Source organism: Muscardinus avellanarius, assembly GCF_963383645.1.
Source record: "Muscardinus avellanarius genome assembly, chromosome: 14".
Taxonomy (NCBI): Eukaryota; Metazoa; Chordata; class Mammalia; order Rodentia; family Gliridae; genus Muscardinus; species Muscardinus avellanarius.
The window spans coordinates 8,986,930-9,004,296 of record NC_137800.1 but is presented as its reverse complement, the minus strand read 5'-3'; the positions used below and the strand labels follow the sequence as shown (position 1 = coordinate 9,004,296).

Sequence of the window (17,367 nt, the reverse complement as noted above, 5' to 3'; positions counted from 1 at the left end):
CAGGAGGTACATAAACAAATGTATCAAAGTAAATCACCAAAGAAGTGTGGGATGGAGGGAGGGGGAGGGAATGGGATGGGGGCTGGAGGAGGGCTAATTGGATGATGTGTGCTTGTATATCCTCTCAAGTCTTGTACTCCAATGTAATTGATATATGACTACAATGCACCAATTTAAAAAATAAATTAATTAAAAAAATAAAATAAAATAATAAAAAAAATTAAAAAAAAAGAAATAAAAAAAAAAAAAGAAGGTTCTCTTGGCAGAGTCCCTGTGACTTCGAGTGGTGCGCCGTGGCCAGTATGTTGGGCTCCCGGGTGTGTTGCGGGTCCAGCCGGGCCGTCTGCTCTGTCCCCTAGCTCTCCCTCCCACGCCCGCTCCCAGTGGCCACAGGCCGCGCCCCTCCTGCTGCAGGTGGCCTCAGATTGCTGAGGGGTCCTGCGACAGCTCAACTCTGCCCCCTGGTGGCCAGCACTCCCTCACCTCTGGAGATGGAAATCCTGGCTGCAGAGACTGAAGAGGTCTTTGAAGACTGACTTCTTTTTTCTTTTTGTAATAGAAATGTAAAAGTTTATTATTTGGTAAGGGGAAGATCAAAAGCAAAGCAGCTTTGCCCCCCAAGGGGGGGGTCCCCAAAAAAGTGAACTTGAAGCTCTTGGGAAGTGAACTTTTAAACTTTCCTGAGGTTTTTTTTGTCCTTTTATTATTGGTCAGAATTGGGCTTGGGGGAACCAATGACTTTTGCACAATTTTAATCCTTAATTTAGATGATTATATGTGGTCTGGTCAAGGCCCTGTTCCCCTGGTATCCACCAGTCTCTTCCTGGCCTCCAATTTAAAATGCTAACAGGTAGATGGCCCAAGGTAAAGGGTTATTAAAAAAAAAAAACACATTGTGGTGAGATATCTGTATTATTGTATAACATACTAATGTGTCAGTTTCTCAGGACTGATCCACTATGAGTGACTTTGAACCAAGGTTAACAGACTCCTTCCGCCTTCTATCTCCTGATGATTGTAAAAACAAAATGTCATGTAAAGAATTTTTTCTTCCACAGTTCCCTAGATGATCCTCCCTGGAGACCCTAAACTGCAGTACTTTGGCAGCGCCCCCTGCTGGCTTGAAACAGGTAGTGTGATTGTTGCCCCATTTCCCTAACAGCAATTCGGGGTACTTCAGCAGAGGCGGGACATACAGCAGGACCTGGGGACATACAGAGGGCCTGGAGACGGAAGGGATTAAAAAGACCATCTGCATCAGCCTTCTCGAAGAGTGAGTTTTTGTGTGTGTGTGGTACTGTACATGGAACCAGGGGCATTCTACCTCCGAGCTACACCTCCAGCCCCATTTTTTCCCTTTATTTTGAGATGGGGTCTCACTGAGTTGCAGAGGGCCTCTCTAAGTAGCGGAGGCCGTCCGCAAACCACAATCCTCCAGTCTTAGCCTCCCAAATGCTGGGATTACAAGCGTGTGCCACCACGCCCGACAAGAGTGACTTCTGATGGTGGGCGGTAATGCCAGCAATATCCAAGGTTCTGAGAGAGGGAGAGGAGGAAGACCCACCGGTGCCTCCCTGGCCGGCATGAAACTGAATCCTGCTGCGGCACCGGAGCTGCTAAGCTATGAGTGGCCCAAAGTTGAATTTTTTCTGCCAAAAGGAAACAGCCAATCTCACCCACTGCGGGCGGCTTCTCCCCTACCGGTGGCCCTCATCCCTATACTCCTCAGGTGCACAGCTGAACAAAGAAGGGGTTCAGGTGAGCCCCAGGAGTCTAAGGGGATGCCGCAACTGGACCGCTGCTCAGGAGACACCGTCATGTCCAGCTGCAGAGATTGTATCTTGGTGCAGTTTTCTGGCAGAAGATAGTCAAGCCTCCACAAAAGGGCTAACAGGACGGCTGGTCCTCTTTCCAGAAAGATATCCAAGCCCTCCGTGCTCCACTCACCTGGCCCGGCTCCCACCTGAGTTCTAGCAGACTATCCGCAGCCCCTTCCCAGAAGGAGCCGCCTCTCTCCTCACCTCAATGACCTGGTGTCCTACCTCAGCACTGTGCTTCCGGCTGGAACTTGTGTAGGGGGGAGTATCACCCGGACCTCAAACGCACACCACTGTGCAAAAAGGGAAAGAGAATGGAGCGCGGGCTCCCAGGGAAGCTGAATCCGCTGTAGGACTTTTTTTTTTAGGGTTCTAGCATATGAGAGGTCAAAATAGGTACACGGAAAATAAAAAATAAAGCCCAAACGCTTGATTCCATAACTGCCCAAACCTAGCAACCCAATAATGGGAAAAACAAAGAATTTTTTTTAAACATGTTATGTGACATTAGTGGGATATGCAGTTTATAGTCATGGTTGTTTAGGCAAATCCCCCGAGCTCACAGCCCTGATTACTGTGCGCCTAAGTGAGTGTGCTGACTTCCTCTGGTCTCCCTCCACAGCAGACCTAACCAGAAACACAGGACAGGTGCCGAGCCCTCAGAGTTGGTTGAGTGTCCTTGAGGAGGAGGGAGAGGAGCAGGAGGAGAAGAAAGAGGAGGAGGAGGAGGAAGAGGAGGAGGAGGAGAAGGGGAGGAGGAGAAGGAAAAAAGAAAAAGAAAGAAGAAAAAAAGAAAAAGAAAGAAGAGAGGGGAGGGGAGAGAGAGGGGCATCCGCCCAAGGCTATTCTAAGCTGTGAGTGTACACGTGGACTTTGCTGCAAGCTTGGGATGCAGCCAGATGAGGGTTTTTTTTTTTTTTTTTTTTACCCATTTGCAGTGTATTTGATGGGCAGAAGTCTATTTAATTAGAAAACATTCATCAATGATTAGCTTGCTGCTTTCTGACTGAGATGTGTAGCCTGGTGAGGCAGGACCACCTTCTGGCAGTGGTGGGTACTGCGGCTCAGCTATAAAGACCTAAGTAGAGAAATGCCAGAGGCCCAGGAAAGACAAAGATGGGGTGGAGAAACACTAGACTGAGAATTCCACCGTCAGAGAGGTGTCCGGGGATCCCAAACCTTTGCAACTAAAAGAAAACTGTCTCATCTGGTCTTTGGCAGACTACGGTTTCCATGGGAAAATATCGACTAGGTATTAAAACACCCAGCCTATTACCTCTCTTTGCCTAATCCTCGGTGTGTGCCTTCAGAAGACTGCCCTTGCCCAGAAAGTACTTCAAAGGTTTTATAATAGCATGGGATAATTTTGTTTCAGGAATTTATCTGAGTTGGCTTGTTGGAATACACCTCACATCTCCTAAAAAACTAATAATATATATATAACTTTTTTTTGGTGGTATTGGGATTCCTGGAAACCCTTCTACTTCCGGGCTACACTCTTAGACCTATTTTTATAATTTTATTTGAAAACAGGGTCTCTTTTTTTTTCTTTTTCTTTTTTTCTTTTTCTTTCTCTCTTTTTTTTTTCTTTCTTATTTTTGTGGTACTGGGCTTCCTAGAAACCCTCCTACCTCCAGGCTACACCCCCATACCTATTTTATATATATATGTGTGTATATATATATATTTTGTGTGTGTGTGGTGGTACTGGGGTTCCTGGAAGCCCTTCTACCTCCAGGCTACACCCCCATACCTATTTTATATATATATATGTATATATATATATATATATATATATATTTTTTTTTTTTTTTTTTTTTTTTTGGTGGTGGTGGTACTGGGGTTCCTGGAAGCCCTTCTACCTCTGGGCTATACTCCCCGACCTATTTTTTTTTTTTTTTTTTTTTTTTTTTTGGAAACAGGGTCTCTTAAGCCAGCACGGCTGACTTGGAACCTGCGCGATCCTTCTGTCTCCACCTCCCAAGTGCAGGGATCACAAGCGTGCGCCATCACGCCCAGCAATAATTTGTTCTTTATTGGGTCACCTTTGTCACCTACATATCCATTTTATTCTCCCCTGTGTGATAACCCCTTAGCCAGTGCTATGTTGTTTTTCCTTCTTTCTTTTCTTTTTTGCAGGTGGTAGAAAAACAGAGGACCTCAGGGCACTGGGATCACAGGGCGGTTTTATTGAATTAGTTGCACACGGAAACAGGCATTAGCATGGAGAGTCCAGAGGGAGGAGGGCCAGGTGGAGCGGGTGCCTGGTCACTTGGAGACATGCAGAGCTCTCTGGGGGCGGTGGTTCATCACAGGCCGCTGTGCTCAGATGCCCCTGTTTGTAGAAAAGCAACACTCAGCTCTCACTCCTCTCTGAAAAAAAAAGTCAGGGTTACGGTGAAGGAAATCAGTTTTCACCAAAAATAACTACCAACACCCACACTCTTATCCACTAAGCCAGCGCATCCCCTAAAGGAAACATAACATCCCCGGGGCCTCCTGGCTTTGCCCGTGGGCTCTGGCCACAGGGCGGGCATGTTGACAGCATGGCCCCCGGGGACCTGCTGGGCCCCGCAGGCGGCAGAGGAGACCTGCCCACTTACCGGTTCTTCCTGCGGTATTCCTGCAGTGCTTTCTCAGCCACGGTGTCCATGAACTTAGGATTGTCCTTGGAGATGTCTGGAATGGTCACGGTGATGGGGTCCGAATCGAAGAGCTTCACAACCACCTTGGTGACACTGGAGGGGTCATCTGAGTCAGGAGTTTGGGATGTCACCTAGACCGGAACAGATGGAAGAGAAGAGCTACAGTGTCAACAGCCACAGTGAACACAGGCCCATGGAGGGGCAGTCCCCCTATCCCCTCGAGGAAACCTGGACAGCTGGCCTGTTGCTGGTTACTAAACATCTGTACAACTCAGGGGTGGGGGCAGACATGTCCTCATTCAGACACCCATTGGAAGGGACAAATGCCACCCACAAATGACCAGCCCAGTAGGCACCCTGTGAGTAAAGGTGGTTTCCAAATGTGTGTGTGTGTGTGTGTGTGTGTGTGTGTGTGTGTGTGTGTGTGTGTGTTTCTGTGTGCACCTGCTGGCCAGTCTATGGGTAAAAAGGAATTAGAATAAAGATGGGTATTCCTCAGCGCTGGAGAGAAGTTGTTCTCATTGGCAAAGGACGGTGTGCCAGTCCAGGACCATCCTTCATGACCCAGGCAGCCAGGCAGCTTCCAGAAGGGTCTGGGCCTTGCAGCCAGGTTCAGTTACCAGGGGAGTCAGGTTTCCAATCTCAGGCAAGCTATGGAACCTCTCACGTTCCTTGTTTGGGAAATGGGGTCATAATATTCAGCCTCACTGGTGGGATATTTTGTTTATTATTTATTTTTTGTTGGTGCATTGTAGTCATACATCTTAATGGGGTACAAGATGATAGAGGCATACATGCACACATCACTCATTTAGCCCTTCCTGAATTCCCTCCCCATTTATTATTCTTATTTATTATTATTATTTTTATGATGATGATGATGATGATGATTTTATTACTAGTTATAGTGGTGCTGGAGATTGAACCCAGTAGCATTCTACCTCTGAGCTACACCCCCATTCTTATTTTATATTTTATTTTATTTTCTAAATTTTGAAACAGGATCTCACTCAGTTGCGGACAGAGGGCCTCACTAAGTTGCTGAGGCTGGCCACAAACTTTCAATCCTCCTATCTGAGCCTCCCAAATACTGGAACTACAGACGTGCACCCCCACGCCCAGCTTGCTTGCTTGCTTGATTTTCTTTCTTTTCTTTCTTTCTTCATTTTTGCGGTATCGGAGATTGAACCCAGGGGCATTCTACCTCCAAGCTACATCCCCAGCCCTATTTTATTTTACTTTTTTTGAAACAGGGTCTTTCTAGGTTTATGAGAGTCTCACTACTTGCTGAGGCTGTCCTTGAGCCTTTGATCCTCCTGTTTCAGCCTCCCAAGAACTGGGTTATTAGGCGTGTACCACTAAACCCGGCCTAATTTATTTTTTATTTGGAAACAGGGTCTTATTAAGTTACAGAGGGCCTTACTGAGGTGCTAAGCCTGGTTTCGAACCCGTGATCTTCTTGTCTCAGCCTCCCAAGTACTGGGACTAAAAGCGTGCGTCTCCACACCTGGCGCGGTGGTACCTTTTAACGTAATGCTGTGAGCACGATTTTCACCTTTCCTGCCATCTGATAAATGCCCAGTCAAAAGCCTAGGTGGCCTTCTGTAACCCCTCCATCCCATTTTGGCCTTGGGAGGCTCACACCGTCTCCAGATCACACCTCGGGGCCGCGTCAGTGTGCGGCTGGGATATGACTCACCGTGGAGACCCGGAGATAGTACTGGTCTTGGCCCTGGGTGAGGTTGGCCAGCTGGGACAGCCAGCTAAACTGCTCGTTGAGCTGCTCCAGCAGGGCCGAGGCATTGACCATCTGGCGCTGGTAGGACTGGAGCAGCTCGTTGTACCTCTCCGTCATCTTCTCCGCCATCTGCAAGGACTCGTTCAGCTCCCGCCGCAGCTGAGCCTGAGCCGGGTCATTGATGGAGCAGTCTGTCCCGAGGTGGAGAAGACAAAAGGCAGAGACGGGAGGGGAAAGTTAGGGATAAAGAAAGATGCAAATGGAAACTAGCTCTCCTGGTAGGACCTGAAGCATCACAGTCCTAAACGATGGTCAACAACCCATTTGTCATGGTCCCCAGTGGAATAGCACTCTCTCCAGAATGTGAGTCAACATGTAGGTTCCTTCACTGAGAAAGCTTTGCTCTAAAAACAAACAAACAAAAAAATTACAAAGCTGAACTAAACCTTATGCTTAGTGATGTGATAAGGAGTCCTTATCTCCTTGACAACTGATAACAGTGTTGACCACACTTGGAAAAACTCTGAGCTCAAATGAGTCTGCAGACCTGGAGACACCCTTGCCACCCCAATTCCTCCCAAGAATCGCTTCCGGGGGAATCATCACCCATGCAGAAGGTACACTGAATGAATGCCCCTCTTTCTCTGACAGTCAGCTCTATTCTGATTTAAGTATTAACAATCCTCTTTTACCAACAGTGGAAAGGAGGCCCAGGGAAGTAAGTAATTTGCCTGAAGCCACAGAAGAATCAATCGAGGGGCCAGGATTGAACCCAAGTCATTAAGTTGGGCTCTTCCTACTCTGGGTCTGTGCTTCTCCAAGCTTATCGTTTGAGTCTACCTGCAGAGCTGGCAATTCTGGTTCCCAAGAGCCCACGCAGTAGACGAGCTGGCTGGGCCTCTGAGCCACCAAGTGTAGAAGGCTGGGAGACCTTGCCTGTGCCCCGGGCCACCCACGGCTGGTCACCAAGCTCAGACAGCAGGAAAAACAGAAATCATTCCTTTTGGCCCCTATGTGCTCACTGCCAATTGTCAAATACAGAAGAGTTGGAAATGACCACTGTCTCTTAAAACTACTGCTTTCTCTACCTAAATATTACAAAAATATCAGAAAGAGTGCCTCAAACCTAAGCAAGTCAGGGGAAAGGAGGTCTTAGCCTGCTTCTGCTGGAGGCTGGCAGTTATGAATATTAAGATAAAAAGCACCTGTAATCCCAGTCCGTGGGAGGCTGAGACAGGAGGGTCGCAGGTTTGAAGATAGTCACAGTAACTTAGCGAGGCCCTCAAAAACTTAGCGAGATCTTTTTCAAAATAAAAATAAAATAAAATAGGGCTTGAGGTATAGCTTAGAGTCAGAATGTCCCTGGGTTCTATGCCCAGTGCCACAAAAAAGTAAATAAAGAAATAAATAAATAAAATAAAGTAAGTTGGGCACCATGACACACTCTTGTAGTTCGAGTATTTGGGAGGCTGAGAAAGGAAGATTGCAGGTTCAACGCCAGCCCCAGCAACTTAGCAAGGCCCTCCACAACTTAGTGAGACCCTATTTCAAAAATAAAAAATAAAATAGGGCTGGGGATGTAGCTCAGAGGTAGAATGGCCCCAGGTCCAATCCCTAATACCTCAAAAATAAATAATACATGCACACATACATAAAACGTTACATGGGGCAGAACTAGGGTTAGTGATAAGAAGGCAGGTTAGAAATATTTAAAAATAAAAAAAGTCCTTGAGAGTTGAGATAGACTAGTGATTCTCTTCTGGGACCATGCCCCCCCCCCTCCGCCAGGACATCTGGCACATTCTAAAGACATTTCTGATTGTCCTTGCTGGGGGAGGGTTGCTGCCAGCAAACAGCGAGAGGGCAGGGGTCTATACACCCTGCAGTGCACAGAATAGCCCCGTGACAAAGAATGATATGGTCCTAACCGTCAACAGGCAGAAATGGAGAAATTCTGAGCTAAAGCCTGGGCATATGTTCACATAGGTCCAAGTACCTTAATGAAGAGCTGGTAAGTCTTCCTCAAGGCAGAAAAGAGGTAACCTTTTAGCTAAGTTGTGATCAATGACCCCTAAGATAGGTGCAAAAGGGTCGGGTATGGAGGCCCATGCCTGTACTTGGGAGGCTGAGACGGGAGGATCACAGGTTTGAAGCCAGCCTCAGCAACTTAGCAAAGCTCTCCACAACCTAGAAAGACCCTGTTCCCAAATAAAAAATAAATAAAATAGGATTGGGGGTGTAGCTTGGAGGCAGAATGTCCCTAGGTTTAATTCCCAGGACCATTAAAAAAGAAGAAGAAGAAAAGAAAAACGAGACAGAGAAACAGGTGCTAAAAGCCCAATCTGGGTCTAGGCCTTAAGGTTAACACTTTTGGGTTTTGTTTTGTTTTTTGAGAAAGCTTGGTAATGAATCCAGGGATATCCTATCTTCAAGCCATACCCCTAGCCCTATATTATTATTATTATTTTAATTTGGAAAGAGTCTTGCTAAGTTCCTGAGAGCCTTGCTAAGTTGCTGAGGCTGGCTTTGAATCTGTGATCTTTTGTTTGAGCCCCGAACCAAAAAAAAAAAACAAAAAAATAAAAAAACAGGATTACAGGTGTGTGTCACCACGCCCGGCTCGAGGAGGCCACTTTCTCGTGATGTGCTTCTATGCCATTTGTGCTCATCTGTGCTATTTATATGGGAAAGCCTTCAGGCTGGGTCACGTATTCATCTACAACTTCTCGCACTCCTCTGAAAGCTCTAGTATTTATGTTGCACTAGCTGCTGAGTGAGGCTAGGAATGTTTAACCATGCTCTGAAGGCCTGGCCTGGCAAACGCAAGGCTGTGACGCAGAAGGCAGCCACAGATCAACAGGCATCGACCAGGAGACGGGGTAATGTTTTCTGAGCAGGAACTCCTGTAGTCCAGAAAGCCTAAAGCCCTGTAGAACTGTGACCGCAAAGTAGGGAGAATTTACCCAATTCCAGATCTGATAAGATGGAGGGAAATAGTTGATGGAAAATACTTCCCTTGCCTGGGAGACAAACCCACCAAAAAGAATAAATATTGCTTGATGCCAAGTATCACTACCAGTAACCCATGTGGACCAGCTCCCTAGGGCTCCCGGGGAGCGAGTCTTGCATGCAGCTTCAGAACAGAAGCCAAAGCCAGGCATAGTGGTGCCCGCCTGAAACCCCAGTACTTGGGAGGTTGAGACAGGAGGAGTGCAGGTTCACAGCCAGCCTCAGCTACTTAGTGAGGCCCTGCGCAACTTAGTGAGACCCTGTTTCAAAATAAAGAATAAAAATGGGGTAGGGGGTGTAGCTCAGAGGTTGAATGCCCCTGGGTTCCATCCCTAGACCCGAAAAAAAAAAAAGTCATAACCTACAGCAGAAAATGAGTATGTCTACCATGCCGACACTAGAACAAGAAGAACTGGGGAAATTGAATGAGAGTGGCTTTTTAAACACCAGAGCAGCACCCAACTGTTTGGCCTGTTTCTCTCGGCACATCAGGGTGGTGGGCGCATTCCATGTGTCTCTGCATCTCAGCCCAAGTCTACAGATGAGGGTGCCAGGCTACTTGAGCTCCAGGACCTGCCCTGGGCCACAGCTCAGAAGCACAGACCTGGACTCTGAGAGCCCCCGGGAGGCAGCGAGGACCCAAGGACACGGGTGATCGCAGGGGCGGCTTGCACGGTGGCCCCCACTCACCCACGGACAGGATCTCCTGGCACTTGCCACACTGGTCCTTCATCTTCAGGCACCCCGTGGAGTTGTGGCGGATCTCCCTGCACACGGAGCGGTCATCATGGCCTTCTAGAGAGGGGAGAAAGGGGGAGGTGAAGTACCCGGCTCACCGGTTTTCACACCACGTCTGGCCCTTTAAGACCAGAGCAGCGGCCAGAGCAGCTTGAACTTGCTTGTCTGCCCACAGAGATAGGCTTTTGCTCGGGGCGTCTATGGACTCCGGCTGGATCCGGCCTCCATTCCTGCCATCTCTCTTAACTGTGCACCTTGGCATCCCACCCGCCTTCCTCCGCATTCTACCTGGCCCATGGCTTTCCCACTGGCCGCTCAGCAAGTCCTGGAAGTCAGGAGTGCGTCCTCCTTAGAGCTCCTGCCACCCCAGGGTTCCACCCCCATGGAGCTGCAGGACAGGCTCATGCAGGGCAAGGCCCTCGTGGAAGTATTGCCAATGCGTTGAGAACCGCACCCTGCTCCCAGCTAAGCCATGCCACGTAGGACATGGCGTCGGCCGACCAAGCTTTGCTGAAGGAAATCACTCCTTACAGTACTGGCTTTGCAAGTCCTCAGTGTGTATGTGTGTGACTGAGGATGGAACCCAGGGGCATTCTACCTCCAAGCAACACCCCCAGCCCTATTTTATATTCTTTCTTTTGAAACAGGGTCTCCCTAAGTTGCGGAGGGCCTCATGAGTTGCTGATGCTGACCGTGAACCTGCAATCCTCCTGTCTCAGCCTCCCAAGTACTGAGACGACAAGCGTGCCCACTGCACCACTGCACCCGGCTGCCCTCAGTCCTTTTTTTTTTTTGCAGGTCTGGAGATAGAATCCAGGGGCATTCGACCTTTGAGCTACACCTCATGCCCTATTTTTTATTCTTTATTTTGAAACTGGGTCTTACTGAGTTGCAGAGGGCCTCGCTAAGTACTAAGTAGCTGAGGCTGTCCGCAAACAGTGATCCTCCAGTCTCAGCCTCCCAAATGCTGGGATTACAAGTGTGCGCCACCGCGCCTGGCTTCCCTCAGTCCTTTTTATTTGCCATTTCGAAACAGGGTCTCGCTAGGTTGCTAAGCATCTCACAGTTGCAGAGGCTGGTCGGGAACCTGTGATCGTCCCGTCTCAGACTCTCAAATACTGGGATTACAGCCACCATGCCTGGCTTATGCTTGGTTCTTTAAAAGAAATATATGCTTTGCGCATTCCATTCTGAACAAAGCCCCGAGGTCTCAGCCATGCTCAGCTTCCCTGAGTGTGATACAGACTGGGCTAGAACTCATTGCCAGGAAGCGTCTGGCTCCCCCGCTCACCCCACCGGGTTCGCAAGGGAAAGAGGCCTGATCCTGTAGGAGGAGCTGTCGATGGACACAGGTGGCTAAAAGAGCACAGCCCTGCATTGGAAGAGACCTCACACTGTCAGCCGGGAAACCTCCGATGGGTTCTTTACCTCTGTCTAAGTGTTTTTCCTCTTTAAATGGGGTAACACCACCCTCACAGGGCGCTGAGAAACGGAGATGACAAAAGTGGTTTTTAGATCTAGGGAAGAAAGAGACATCGCTGACCTTTTATGACGTCCACGCTCGGGGACTGGTAAGCGGGGCTGTGAAACGGGACCTCCATGGCCTCCTGGGCCCGGTGTATCATCTCAAACAAGGGCTGGAACATGTCGTGGAAGCCCAGGGCCCCGTACGGGGACAGGGGCAAGCTGCGGGCCAGGCGGGACTTGTAGTAGAAGTGGTGAGGCCTGCGGTAGGGGAAGCGGGACGGCAGGAAGGAGAGCGTGTCCTGGGGCTCCTGGTTGAAGAAGCTGTCCTGGAACAGCGTGTCCATGATGTCGGTGGCCCGCGTGAAGCTGTCCTGCATGGTGTCCAGCATGTGGGACTGCTGGCGGTCATTCTCCATCAGGGAGTCGATGCGGTCGCCGTTCATCCAGAAATAGAAGGGCGAGCTCTGGTTCAGGAACTCCTCGAGCTAGACCCCAAAAAGGCACAGTGAGCGGGTGCTCCTTGGGGCCTCGCCTCCCCACCCCTCCCTTTGAGTCACGCAGCGGGTGACTGAAGGCCACTCTGGATGGGCCCCCGGTACCCCAACTGTCAGTCTGCTCCCTTCCAGCTACCACGCTAAACTGGGAACGCTTAGAGGCACCCGGAGATCAGGAGATTCACAAGCCCCTTCACTTCACTAGGTCCCCGGTCATCTCTGACCACCCACGATACCCAGCCCTGCTCGGCTGCTCAGCCTTCAGGCAACAGCAAAGTTCACTGAGTCCAGACCAAGGACCAACGGTGAAGGCAGCATCAACATTAATTCACTAAAAATTCTTAATTCCTTTGCCTCCGTGGGTGCAGGGCTCTGTCACAACCTGAAGCTGTTTGTTGTGGTACACAGCTAATCGCTGCTGGATAAAGGTCTCCTATGCGATGGCTAAACACCTGACTCACACACTAGTGATGACTACCAGCGCCTGCACCCGTGTCAGACATCACCAATCAATCACAGCACAGGGTGGGGCACGCAGCCAGGCAGTACTAATCAATTGTACCTGGTGTGCAGAACGGAGCCTGTTTCATTGGGCTCCTCTCGTTCCCCACTCAGAGACCCTTCTTACCTGGCGGCCGACTAGGCCTGAGCCGCTTCTGCAGATGCGTGCGTAGAACTTCATGCAGGTCTGCTTCAGGCAGGGCTTGCACTCTTCCCAGAGGGCCGTCATGGTCTCGTTGCACACACCCGGGAATGCCTTCAACTTCATCTCAGAATCCCTGGTCTCTTCTAGGGCATCCTAGAAAGGCACGAGGCCAGGTGAGCCACAGGGACCACGACTTTACCCTCCCGAGATGCTCCGGCCCACCACGCCCACAGACCTCCCCGTGGTGCTGCCCACAACAAGCTTGTCTCCACCCTGCTCTAACCTGAGTGCTTTCACTGCCGCCTACCCTGACCTCCTATCATACTGCAACCATGGCCTCTGGCATGCAAAGCTATCAGCAGGCCAGGAAAACAAAGTCACGTCAACCTTCAACGCTCACTAACAAGCCCATGCCACGTGACCCAGTAACCCTACGAGTGTACCCCAAGGGATTCCCAAAGTAAAGAAAAACTCCTTATACTGAAAGATATTTGCTCCAGTATTCATTTGGCAACACACACACACACACACACACACACACACACACACTCCAGAATAAAGCCAAAGGCTCAAAAGTAGAGGACAAGTTAAGCTGGGCATGGTGGCACACACATGTAATCCCAGCACTCAGGAGGCTGAGATGGGAGGATCGCAGTTTGAGGACAGCCTCAGCTACTTAGTGAGGGCCTCTGCAACTCAGTGAGAGTCTGTTTCAAAATAAAGAATAAAAAATAGGGCTGGGGGGGGGGTGTGGCTTGGAGGTAGAATGGCCCTGGGTTCCATCCCCTGTACCAAAAAAAAAAAAGTAGAGGACAAGTTAAACAAATTCTAGAACTATAGTCCCCTTATCAGCAGCTCCGGCTATTCAAGGTCAGTCACAGTCCAAAAATATTACCAAGCAGCAGTGAGAAATTATTTTGAGAGAGAGAGAGAGAGAGAGAGAGAGAGAGAGAGAGAGAGATCACATTCCTAAAATTATCATTAAAGTATATTGTTATAATTGTTCTGTTTTATTTATTTTTTTCGTGGTGCTGGTGTTCCTGGAAGCCCTTCTACCTCTGGCCTACACTCCCAGACCTATTTTTATAATTTTCATTTGGAAACAGGGTCTCTTAAGCCAGCGAGGCTGACTTCGAACCAGCGCGATCCTCCTGTCTCCGCGTGCGTGCCACGCCCGGCTGTTCTGTGTTATTACTGCTGTTGTTAATCTCTTACTGTGCATAACTTATAAGTTAAACTTTATCATATGTATGTACATAGGGGGAAAATATAATTTCTACAGAGCCTGGTACTACCCTTGGTTTCAGACGTCCACTGGGGTCTTAGAACATACCCTATGTGGTTAACAAGGGACCACTATATGTACAAAGGGTCGACAAGGACATCATCACAAGGAATGTTTCTAGTAAGTTTTAAATACTATGGTAAGCATTTTAGGTTAAAAATTCATAATGTTGCTGGGCACAGTGGCACACATTTATAATCCTAGTACTTGGGAGGCTGAGACATGAGGATCAAACCAGCCTAAGCAACTTAGCAAGACCCTGTTTCAAAATGAAAAAATAAAAAAGGCCGAGTATATAGCTAAGATGTAGAATGCCTTCTGGGTTCAATCCCCAATACCAAAAAACAGTGTTGAATACAGCCATTGTCAAAAAGAGTAGTAAGAAATACATCTGGCATTACCAGAGCTCCCTGCTCCCAACCCTGCCACCACCAGAACCTCACTTGGAGCCTGTACCCTACCCCATCAGGGTTTAGAAAAGTCTACTGAAATGGATCTGGGCATGAGGCCCTGGGCCAGGCTTGTAACAAAACCATATCCAAGATCTCACCCCGAGTCTTTCAAAAGCAAATAAACTTTCCCACTACAGCCAGAGCATCAGGTGACGAGTCCCAGGGAGGACCGCGTGTCGCCATGACAACCAGCTCGGGCCCCCAGCAGGGAGAGTTCAGGGAGGCCCCTCATCCCCACCTCCTTCTTCTTCTTGGCTTCCTCCAAGGTGCTGAGCAGTGACTTGCGCTCTTCGTTGGTTTTCTCTATTAGATTCTTTATCTCTTTCGCCCCCTTGACAGCATTTTGAATTTCCTTGTTAATGTAGTTGCTCCCCTGGGTGGACATTTCTGCAAGAGAAGGGCAGGAGAAGGGATGAGATGAGAAGAAGAGATGAGATGAGAAGAAGAAGCGCTGGGGCGATAATCCGGACACCAACGGGAAGGAAGGGTCAGAAACGCCTCTGCGGTCCGGGCGCTGTCAAGGCTGGGGCGCCCCACTCTGCCTCAGGGGACATAGCTCCATCATGGAGCTCCTGGGCGGCTCCACCCAACTGCTCGGCGGTGGTGCCAGCCTCCCTCGGGAACGGCACACCTCAAAGGAGGGACCGCAGGCCAGGCGGGGGCCCACGCCTACACCCAGTATAGTACGTGGGAGGCTGAGACAGGAGGATGGCAGGTTCAGGGACAGCCTCAGCAAAGAGTAACAAGACTGAACAACCTAACGAGATCCTGTTTCAAAATAAAAAAATAAGCCGGGCGTGGTGGCGCACGCTTGTCATCCCCGCGCTTGGGAGGCGGAGACAGGATTGCGCAGGTTCGTAGTCAGTCTCGCTGGCTTAAAAGACCCTGTTTCCAAATAAATAAAAAAATATAAAATAGGTCTGGGAGTGTAGCCCAGAGGTAGAAGGGCTTCCAGGAACCCCAGTACCACCACCACTAATAATAATAATAATAATAATAATAATATAGAAATGAGGGTATAGCTTAGAGGCAGAAAGCCTTTGGATTAAATCTCTTCCTACCCTAAAAGAGAGAGAGAGAGAGAGAGAGAGAGAGAGAGAGAGAGAGAGAGGTGTTAGGTCTGCCCGTTTCCGAGTGCCCAGGGCTCTCACCACCTGCAGAAGAAAATTTCCAAGAAAAAAAAAAACTGAGTGTGCAAACTTTTAAGCAGATCTTTTTGGAATTCCGTGTAACCTATGTTCTTTTCTTCAGCACCAGGTGGCGGGGACAGGGGGATGACTGGATGGCCCTGTCACCAGGGCGACGGCCCCCAGAGCACAGCAGCGGGTGATAAAGGCCACAAGACACTGTCGCTGCGGCGCCACCTGCCCGGTGCTTAGCCTGTGCCTAGCCCTGGCCAAACACTCACACGTCATCGCCGTGCACAGCCGTGGGGAAAAAGAAGTGGGGGAGGGAGGTGCGGGCGGAAAAGAAGCCCCTAGCAAGTCCTGGATAGTAGCGCCCAGAGTTAGGGCCACTCGTCCTATGCTTGGAATTTGCTTAGCGAACACATGTTAAGTGTTCTCACCAGCAAGTGAGAGGTAGACGCGTGGTGTGGTGATGGCTGTGATGCTAATTGGTTAGCTCCTGGCAACTCTCACCATGTAGGCACGATATCGAAGTAGCCAGTTGTAAACCCTAATGTTAGCATTTTTACTTGTCAGCTAACCCCAATAAAGCTAGGGCAGAAGACAAGGAGGGTCATGGGACTCAGACAGTAGCCGGGGTCTAAGCCGGTGGCAGGGAGACGCACCCTCAGGTCTGATGTGGATTTTTGAGTTTGTTTGTTTGTTTGTTTTTGTAATAGGGATGGAACCGAAGGGCATTCTACCTCCTAGCTACACCCCAACCCTATTTTATTTTTATTTGAAAACAAGATCTCACTAGGTTGATGAGAGCCTTATTGCTTGCTGAGGCTGTCCTCGAACATGTGATCCTCCTGTCTCAGCCTCCCAAGTACTGGAATTGAAAGCGTGCACCACCACCCCGGGATAGAAGTCTGGATTTTTCATTATGACCCAGAGAACTGGTCTGCTAGGAGCAGAAGGCCAGTTGGAGGGAGGACAGGTTTCAGGAGAGACCTCTGGAGGAGCCCCAGAGGCTTCAAAGACCCCTCCTGCCAAACGAACTTCCCCTTCCTGTCCTTGAGCAGAGTGTGGACCTCGTTCCTGGGTGGAAGATAAAGACTGCGGGAAGAGCTAGGGACGCGGGGGTGGGGGGCCACAGCTTTGAGCGGAGACACAGGAGCCTCCAGGGGACAGGGATGCCAATGGTGAAATGGCTTGTAGCCTAGAAGTTACCTGACTGCAGAGCCAGGACGTGGGGCTCAGAGAGGCGGGGCCCAGGCTGAAGGGCGTAGGACAGGCCTCACGACCCGGGGCCTCGCCCTGGGTCTACTCACCCTGAAGCTCCTTGGGGGAAGCCAGGTCCTCTCCCAGGACCTGTCCATTCTCGCAGGTCAGCAGCAGCCCCACACACAGCAGGAGAGCCTTCATGGTGCCGTCTGCTCCAATTCTGGAATGCTAGCTGGCCTCTGTTGGAGAGAACGGAGACCGTCATGGTAACGGCCCGGCCATCTGCTGGTTTCCTGCCTGGCCTGCCGCCTGCTGTGGCCTGTGGATGTGGGGACATGGGGCCACCGGCCATCTCCTCAGCCAGCACCCCTGGAAGGTTAGCCCTGAGGAACTTGGGAGCAAAGATCAGACCTGCTACTGACACTTCCTAGAGACAGAGGAGGTACAGGAGGAATGGGAGGAACAGGGACGGCAGTGTTGGACAGAGGACATCAGGCCCCTGGAGTCAGCAGGGCTGGGCACCAGGCCAAGCCTCCTCTGCAACAGAGCCATCGCTGCCTAAGCAGGGCACACTGGCTTCCGCTTCCCGGCCTCCCTCCTCCTCCAGAAAGACATCTAGGCATCAGATAAGGAACCCCCCCCCTCCATCGCTCATCTGTCCTTCCCCTGGTCCCTCAGGTGGGCCTGCACCCCCACCCACAGCAGACATTACCAATCAATCACAGCTCCGTTCCCCTCCGAGC

At 49.9% G+C, this 17,367-nt stretch overlaps 1 protein-coding gene across 1 annotated transcript; it reads right to left on the bottom strand.

Annotated features, from left to right (window-relative positions):
- Positions 1–4,416: 4,416 nt before the first annotated feature.
- CLU (clusterin) lies at positions 4,417–16,843 on the bottom strand (the record flags this gene model as incomplete). Its single annotated transcript, XM_080709800.1, has 7 exons — positions 16,732–16,843; positions 14,530–14,678; positions 12,537–12,707; positions 11,491–11,899; positions 9,900–10,004; positions 6,162–6,391; positions 4,417–4,593 (listed from the first exon to the last, which is right to left on the bottom strand). The coding sequence occupies exons 1-7, from the start codon at positions 16,823–16,825 to the stop codon at positions 4,417–4,419; spliced, it is 1,335 nt and encodes a 444-aa protein (XP_080565926.1). The 5' UTR covers positions 16,826–16,843.
- Between the last annotated feature and the right edge of the window lie 524 nt (positions 16,844–17,367).